Source organism: Mixophyes fleayi, unplaced genomic scaffold, assembly GCF_038048845.1.
Source record: "Mixophyes fleayi isolate aMixFle1 unplaced genomic scaffold, aMixFle1.hap1 Scaffold_320, whole genome shotgun sequence".
In the NCBI taxonomy this organism is placed as follows: Eukaryota; Metazoa; Chordata; class Amphibia; order Anura; family Limnodynastidae; genus Mixophyes; species Mixophyes fleayi.
The window spans coordinates 1164-10160 of NW_027447222.1; the positions used below are offsets into that span (position 1 = coordinate 1164).

Here is an 8997-nt window from a genome sequence, read left to right on the forward strand (position 1 = left end):
TGTCTGTATTACATGTGTCCTGAGAGTGAGGGGACACCGGGACTGTCTGTATTACATGTGTCCTGAGAGTGAGGGGACACCGGGACTGTCTGTATTACACGTGTCCTGAGAGTGGGGGGACACCGGGACTGTCTGTATTACACGTGTCCTGATAGTGAGGGGACAGCGGGACTGTCTGTATTACACGTGTCCTGAGAGTGAGGGGACAGCGGGACTGTCTGTATTACACGTGTCCTGAGAGTGAGGGGACAGCGGGACTGTCTGTATTACACGTGTCCTGAGAGTGAGGGGACACCGGGACTGTCTGTATAATTCTCTATACTGACTGACTCTCCTCATATCCCATCTTCTCTTGCAGAGACTGACGTCTCATTTACACGAGAAGAACTCTCCACCATATGTCGTTAACCTGGATCCAGCCGTGCACGAGATCCCATTCCCTGCTAATATAGGTATATATACCCCTCCTATATCCTGTACACCCCTTCCCTGCCAGCACTTGTCTGTATAATGTGTGTGTATAATATACACGTTACTGCTCTATCCTGCAGATATCCGTGACACTGTAAACTACAAGGAAGTTATGAAGCAGTATCCTTACTAATAACACCCAATATATAGCGATACCAAGCCCAACATCTTACACGTAACATCCTTATTCCACCGACATTGATGTCATTTCCTCTCTGCAGTGATGTCATTCATACAGATGTGGTAAATATTCTTATCTACCACCAGTGGGTTCACGTCACACGTCTGTTCTTTGTCATAGTTATTCATTCCATACGTTAGTAGCCACGCGCTCTGCTCATCTGATGTTCAGAGGGTGGGGCCAGGGGTGGGATCTGTCACCATGCTCCCAGCCTATAATCTCGCACATGTAAGCTCTTCTGTTCAGTTTGTCTCCTGAGCTGTTTTCTTCAGATATGGATTAGGGCCCAACGGCGGGATTGTCACCTCACTTAACCTGTTTGCTACACGCTTTGACCAGGTGAGTCCCTGTTGCTACTGAATGAGGCGGACTGTGTGTGTTACGTGTGTCATTCATGTATCCTGCTCTTCTCACAGGTGGTGAAGTTCATAGAGAAGAGGCAGCAGAACTGTCAGTAAGTGTTACCCCATCACTGTCCCAGATACCCCACCCGCTGCTCTCCCATCTTACCGCGTGTCCCCACCCTCTGCAGGTATGTTCTGATAGACACGCCAGGACAGATTGAGGTCTTCACCTGGTCCGCCTCAGGGTCCATCATTACCGAAACTTTGGTGAGTCTCTCCAGCCGCAGTAAGAGGGGTACTCTCAGTATGGGTGGTCCTGACCAGTGCCGTTGTCCTTCCAGGCTTCCTCCTTCCCCTCAGTGGTGGTCTACGTCATGGACACGTCCCGCAGCACAAACCCGGTCACTTTCATGTCCAACATGTTATACGCCTGCAGGTGGGTGTGATCTGTCTGTCTCCTATCCAGATGCAGTAATCTGCCCCATACTGACATTGTTTCCCTTCTCTTCCAGCATCATGTATAAGACCAAGCTGCCCTTCATTGTGGTCATGAACAAGGTGTGTTCTATTTATAGCTCCATTTCTATTCTAGATCTAGTATAAGAACAAGGTGCATTATATACACTACGTGGCCCAAAGTATAGGGACACCCGAACATCATATGTGCTTGTCGTACATCTCGTTCAGAAATCTTGGACATTAATATGGAGTTGGTCCCCCCGTTGCTGCTATAACAGCTTCCACTCCTCTGGAACATGGCTGTGGGGAATCGCATCCATTCAGCCACAAGAGCATTAGTGAGGTGGGGCGCGGGCTCCGGGCCGACGGTGGGGTGCGGGCTCCGGGCCGACAGTGAGGTGGGGCGCGGGCTCCAGGCCGACGGTGAGGTGGGGCACGGGCTCCGGGCCGACGGTGAGATGGGGCGCGGGCTCCGGGCCGACGGTGAGGTGGGGCGCGGGCTCCGGGCCGACGGTGAGGTGGGGTGCGGGCTCCGGGCCGACGGTGGGGTGCGGGCTCCGGGCCGACGGTGAGGTGGGGTGCGGGCTCCGGGCCGACGGTGAGGTGGGGCACGGGCTCCGGGCCGATGGTGAGGTGGGGCACGGGCTCCGGGCCGATGGTGAGGTGGGGCACGGGCTCCGGGCCGATGGTGAGGTGGGGCACGAGCTCCGGGCCGACCGGTAGGTGGGGCGTGGGCTCCGGGCCGACGGTGAGGCGGGGCGTGGGCTCCGGGCCGACGGTGAGGCGGGGCGCAGGCCTCGGGCCGACGGTGAGGTGGGGCGCGGGCTTCGGGCCGACGGGGAGATGGGGCGTGGGCTCCGGGCCGACGGTGAGGTGGGGCGCGGGCTTCGGGCCGACGGGGAGGTGGGGCGCGGGCTCCGGGCCGACGGTGAGGTGGGGCGCGGGCAGGTGCCGGCCCACAAGGCCTTGCTCGTAGTCGGCATTTCAGTTAATCCCACTGTTGTTTGATGGGGTTGAGGTCTGGGCACTGTGCAGACCAAGTCCAGTCCTTCCACATTAAACTCATGAAACCATTTTTTGATGGACCTCGCCTTCTGCGGGGGGGGGCAGGGCCTTGCGGAAACAGGAAAGGGCATTCCCAAACTGTTGCTACAACATTGGAAGCACACCATTCTTTGCAGTATTATTCTATATTGTACCATTAAGATTTCCCTTTACTGGGACTAAAGACCAAGGCCAAACCACAAAAAACGGCCCCAGACCACGGAAGGTGCATGTTTATGGCATCCGCCAAACCCAGATGTGTCCGTCAGACAGCCAGATGGTGAGGCGTAACTTGTCATTCTTTAGAACCACCGCTCCAGAGTCCAGTGGCGGTGTGCTTCACTCCAGTTGACATATGGCATTGCGCAGGGTGAAAAATAGGTAAGATTGAAAAGAATTAGGACTTTCCCCATCCCTCTTACCAATACAGTCGCAGATTAATCCCATTACCAGGATGTGGAATATATCACTATGGAGTAAGGGGGTAGTACGGCTGATCCGTCTGTCTAGAGGGAAACGCAATACGTCGCTTGCAGACAGCTGTAATCAATCACAGATCTGCTATAGATTAGATGCAGGGATAAGGCGGTAACTCTCCCTCTTGCAGACAGATGTAAGCAATCACAGATCTGCTATAGAATAGATGCAGGGATAAGGTGGTAATCGACTGCAGACAGATGTAAGCGATCACAGATCTACTATAGATTAGATGCAGGGATAAGGCGGTAACTCCCTCTTGCAGACATATGTAAGCGATCACAGATCTGCTATAGATTAGATGCAGGGATAAGGCGGTAATAATCGACTGCAGACAGATGTAAGCGATCACAGATCTGCTATAGATTAGATGTAGGGATAAGGCGGTAACTCTCCCTCTTGCAGACAGATGTAAGCGATCACAGTTCTGCTATGGAATGGATGCAGGGATAAGGCGGTAACTCTCCCTCTTGCAGACAGATGTAAGCGATCACAGATCTGCTATAGATTAGATGCAGGGATACGGCGGTAACTCTCCCTCTCTTGCAGACAGATGTAAGCGATCACAGATCTGCTATAGATTAGATGCAGGGATACGGCGGTAACTCTCCCTCTTGCAGACAGATGTAAGCGATCACAGATCTGCTATAGATTAGATGCAGGGATACGGCGGTAACTCTCCCTCTTGCAGACAGATGTAAGCGATCACAGATCTGCTATAGATTAGATGTAGGGATAAGGCGGTAACTCTCCCTCTTGCAGACAGATGTAAGCGATCACAGATCTGCTATGGAATGGATGCAGGGATAAGGCGGTAACTCTCCCTCTCTTGCAGACAGATGTAAGCGATCACAGATCTGCTATAGATTAGATGCAGGGATACGGCGGTAACTCTCCCTCTCTTGCAGACGGATATAATCGATCACAGCTTCGCGGTGGAATGGATGCAGGACTTTGAGAGCTTCCAGGACGCGTTGAATCAGGAGACATCGTACGTCAGTAACCTGACTCGCTCCATGAGTCTGGTCCTCGATGAGTTTTACAACGCTCTGCGGGTAACTCGTGTATTATACACGTGTTGTTGTCGTGTGTAGTTGGAACACGTGGATTACTAATATTACGCTGTTGTATTGTCTAGGTTGTCGGGGTCTCGGCAGTGACGGGCGCTGGGGTGGACGAGTTCTTTGTTAAGGTCTCGGAGGCAGTGGATGAGTATGAGAGGTAAGGGAGGAGTGGCTGGGGGAAATCTGCAGTCTGTGAATAAGGGTACAGTGCTGGCCCCCAGCCACTAGAGGGCACTAGTATTGTACAGTGTATTGTGTTGCTGGACACCAGTCACTAGTACCGTCATGGCCAAAAGTTTTGAGAATGTCCCTGATGTTTTTCCTGTAGAGAAGTGACTTCTTTGGTGGCCTTCTTGACACCAGGCCATCCTCCAAAAGTCTTCACCTCACTCTGCGTGCAAGATGCACTCACACCTGCTTGCTGCCATTCCTGAGCAAGCTCTGCACTGGTGATGCCCCAATCCCGCAGCTGAATCAACCTTAGGAGACTGTCCTGGCGCTTGCTGGACATTCTTGGGGACCCTGAAGCCGCCTTCACAACTATTGAACCTCTCTCCTTGAAGTTCTTGATGATCCAATAAATGGATGATTTAGGTGCAATCTTACTAGCAGCAATATCCTTGCCTGTGAAGCCCTTTTTATGCAAAGAAATGATGACTGCACGCGTTTCATTGCATGTAACCATGGTTAACACAGGAAGAACAATGATTTCAAGCACCACCCTCCTTTTAAAGCTTTCAGTCTGTTATTCTAACTCAATCAGCATGACAGAGTGATCTCCAGCCTTGTCCTCGACAGCACTCTCACCTGTGTTAATGTGAGAATCACTGACCTGATGTCAGCTGGTCCTTTTGTGGCAGGGCTGAAATGCAGTGGAAATGTTGCTTGTGGGATAAAGTTCATTGTCATGGCAAAGAGGGACCTTGAAATTAATTGCAATTCATCTGATCACTCTTCATGACGTTCTGGAGTATATGCAAATTGCCATCATAAAAACTGAAGCAGCAGACATTATGCAAAATAATATTTGTGTCATTCTCAAAACTTTTGGCTATACTGTACAGTCTTATTACTATCTTACATTATATTCCACTACAATAACTCATCTTGTTTCTGTTTTGTGGACAGAGAATACCGACCGGAATATGAGCGTCTTCGTCAGGCAGCGGTATGTTATTAGTTCACATGTAGACTGTACTAGAGACCACTGTCCTGTATGAGAGGAGGGAGAAAATGGTAAAGACTCGGGTAGTTTGCAGAGAAGGGAGATCAGAGACTAGTAGAATACAGTGATACGTAGCCACACAATGGAAGAGGCTGGGGCAGGACAGGGTTGGGACATGTGGGATAGATGGGTAGACCTGTGATGGGTGGAGGACAGGGTAGGGACATGTGGGAGGTTTGGGATAGATGGGGAGACCTGTGATGGGTGGAGGACGAGGTACGGACATTGGGAAGGTTTGGGATAGATGGGGAGACCTGTGATGGATGGAGGACAGGCTAGGGACATGTGGGAGGTTTGGGATAGATGGGGAGACCTGTGATGGGTGGAGGACAGGGTAGGGACATGTGGGAGGTTTGGGATAGATGGGGAGACCTGTGATGGATGGAGGACAGGGTACGGACATGTGGGACGTTTGGGATAGATGGGGAGACCTGTGATGGGTGGAGGACAGGGTACGCACATGTGGGAGGTTTGGGATAGATGGGGAGACCTGTGATGGGTGGAGGACAGGGTACGGACATGTGGGACGTTTGGGATAGATGGGGAGACCTGTGATGGGTGGAGGACAGGGTACGGACATGTGGGACGTTTGGGATAGATGGGGAGACCTGTGATGGGTGGAGGACAGAGTAGGGACATGCACGGTTGTTGAGGGACTAGAGTGGTCTAGTCCCAGAGATCAGAGACTGTAAAATACGGATACAAATTTTTGGTTGAGGAGGGGGTAGAGAACCATCTCAATCTCTGTCTTATTCTTGGACAGGAAGAGGAGAAGAGGAAGGAACAAAAAGAGCAGTTAGACAGACTGCACCGTGATATGGGATCCGTGTCTCTGGATTCAGGACAGTCCACCGGTAACTACAGGGGCATGGAGATCCCAAATTCGTTTTACTGTTTTACCACAAACTCTTGCTGTAAAGGTTTGAGATGACTCCGTTTAGTCCTCAGCTACGTTTATCTCCGCCAGGTCTGGATGAGGTGTCCGAGGGGCCATCAGATCTGATCTTCACCCGAGGAAACGTGGAAGACGAAGACGTGGCGGATGACAGCGACACTGATGATATTGATCATTCTGGTGAGAAATCAGTTTGAAGGAGTTGTAGGTGGCCAAAAGGCGACGGTGGGGGGGGGAGGGGCTTAAGTAATTCAGGGCAGGAGAGAACTGTGGATTTATTTTGAATATATTGCAACATTCAGAGTAACCAGTGATCAGATACAGAGGACACACAGCTAGCTACTGATTAATAAGCACAGAACAAAGTCTATAATAATGGTAGTCTCAAACAGCTGAAGTAATTAAAGATCTTCAGAGACACTGTCAGTCTGTAGTATTTCAAACCGTATAATAACCTTTTTAATAGTAGACAATAGTACTCACAAAGGCAGTCTTGGTAATGGAAGATATTCAATATTCCTGATAACATGTAGGCAGCAAAAGACCAAGCGCAATGGAGATGAGCCCAGAACCCCTCAGTGCAGTGTTAGCAGGCAGCGTGATGTAGATAAGATTTCCTTACTAGCCAGCAGATAATTTGTTTCTTATAAGCAGTTCTATGCTCAAGGTGCAGTACTCACAGAAAAAATCAAAGTAAGCGGGATGCCAAATGCTGAGCTGGAGAAGTAATGCTGTTTACCAGTAACTGAAGACTCTCAGACAGCAGGAATCCAGAATTACTTCTATCACTGACAAATATACATAGAACAGGAGGGGGCTTTAAACACCAAAGGTCCTAACAGGTCAGGAGAGACACATTCTAAATGAAGGAGAGAGGAGTGCAATGCTCACCACAGCTGAAACATACACGACTCCTGGCAACCGGAGTTAGAGGCGATCACATATCCTAACAAGGGGAAGAGATTAGAGAGTGCAGAACTGTAGGAGAGAATGACGTAGTGGGAGGTAGTCAGCATGGAAGTGTCATTTCCTGCAGACACTCTGTTGTGTGAGATGACGTTTAGCTTTTGTAATAATCCACTGAGCTGAGGGTGTTTCCATCTGCAGGTGGCCTGTAATGTATAGGTTCAGGAACAACATTTACATTACATTATATTTCTGTGTTTTTCACTGAGGTTGTAAAAGGACCTGTGGTTGCCCCTCACATGGGCGCACTCTCCTCTTATTCTGTTCTGATACACTCGTTATATAACTCACACTTATCCTGACACAATGTTGCCTTACTCAGTCTTTTGACCACACTAAATAATACTTAAACTTTACAGAATTATTTATCCAATAACCACTAGCTCAGCAGTACTTCACAGTATATATTCCTTATAAATAACCAATACTCACAACATATGTATGTATTTTACTGTTAACACAGAAAAGCTTCTATTCACAGTTCATAATGTTGTTAAACATAACATAGTATATAAATATAACATTAATCCTAGGTTCACCACCTTACACTATCCTAGCTTTACATATGTATCCTTAAATCAATATTATAAATACTAATTCTTATTACCTCTCACAGATATCAGACAATAGCTACACAGTTATATGTATGTAAATAATTAAATCCACATTACAAACACATATAGCTATAAATATAAATATATATATTATTTTTTTTTTGTCAATGATACTTATCAAATCCTTGTATCCTGGATCCAATTCTTTATCTGCAATGTAGGGAACGTTCCTGTAGTATAGAATCCTTTCCTGTAGCTAAGTGTAGGTTCTATGTAGTATAGTGTATCTCTAACACACACACGTTGTGTGTGTGTGTGTCCATGGGTGATGTCATCACCCCTGTTGGCACACACAGTGGGGTTCTGCTATGTAACTGCACATGCGCAGTTGTACTATGTACGTGTGCGCACCAACCCCCTTCATAGAGGTCTTTCTATCTTCCAGGTACAGTTGTTTATTACACTGTAGCTCAGCACTATGTATGCATTTGATACAGAACTGCACACAACGTAAACCACTTTACCTGGAAGAGAGGGCAGTCTGACCAAGCACTGTAGACTGTAAAAAATAACCGATAGGCATGTATAATCCCTTGCACATTTGAAGTTGGCAATCAATCATGAGAATGGTCACAGGAGAACAAAGTATTTCAGAAGACATGCCGATCTTGTAGGAGGCAGTGACCTGTCCACTTGTGACATTGTTTATTTGTAGTGTCTCCCTTGTTGCCCTAACATGGAATATCTCTGTTCCCCCATGCCAGTGGCGGAGGCCAGACTCGAGGAACCGGCCTTTCAGAACTTTCTTCAGCAAACACAAAGCAAGTATCGGGAGAAGATGGACAAGTGATTTGTAACCATACACCTCGGAGGGAGGGTGAGAGCCTCTCGTATAGACCCAGATTGATCTTCAGTGCCAGAAGTCTGCAATCCCACATCCCGGTTCCTCAGGAGGTCGTAGTGCTACAGATCATTGGGGATGGTGTGTGATTGTCAGCAACACTCTGTCACAGAGAACTCTTTATTTTATTTACTGTGTGAACTGTACAGCTTGTTTCTTAAATACATATATAATGATTGTTCTCTTATGGCCTTTATCCTGGATGTGTTGGGATAGAACATGTTGGCTCCTGTTTACACATTGTAGATAGTGAAAGCACCAGTATCACTCTATGGAAATAAAATCTGGGCAGGTGTTAACATAACCTTACGTTTCACACAGGAAACAGAATCTCCATCAGTCTGTCCAGTATCTATGCTGGAGGTCTCAGATATTCCCATAACTTACATTACAGAACACATTTTCTCATTAAATTC

At 48.2% G+C, this 8997-nt stretch overlaps 1 protein-coding gene across 1 annotated transcript; it reads left to right on the top strand.

Moving 5' to 3' along the window:
- Positions 1-294: 294 nt before the first annotated feature.
- Positions 295-8762, top strand: GPN1 (GPN-loop GTPase 1). Its single transcript, XM_075194375.1, has 13 exons — positions 295-452; positions 552-591; positions 925-991; positions 1069-1106; positions 1185-1263; positions 1338-1432; positions 1509-1554; positions 3885-4031; positions 4115-4197; positions 5169-5208; positions 6029-6119; positions 6233-6340; positions 8445-8762. Exons 2-13 carry the CDS (start codon positions 584-586, stop codon positions 8528-8530), a joined length of 888 nt encoding a protein of 295 aa, XP_075050476.1. The 5' UTR covers positions 295-452; positions 552-583; the 3' UTR covers positions 8531-8762.
- Positions 8763-8997: the final 235 nt, after the last annotated feature.

Coding starts and splice junctions, on each gene's coding strand:
- GPN1 (XM_075194375.1), top strand. Junction 1,433..1,508: donor AACATGTTATACGCCTGCAG/GTGGGTGTGATC, acceptor CTTCTCTTCCAG/CATCATGTATAAGACCAAGC. Junction 4,032..4,114: donor AGTTTTACAACGCTCTGCGG/GTAACTCGTGTA, acceptor TGTATTGTCTAG/GTTGTCGGGGTCTCGGCAGT.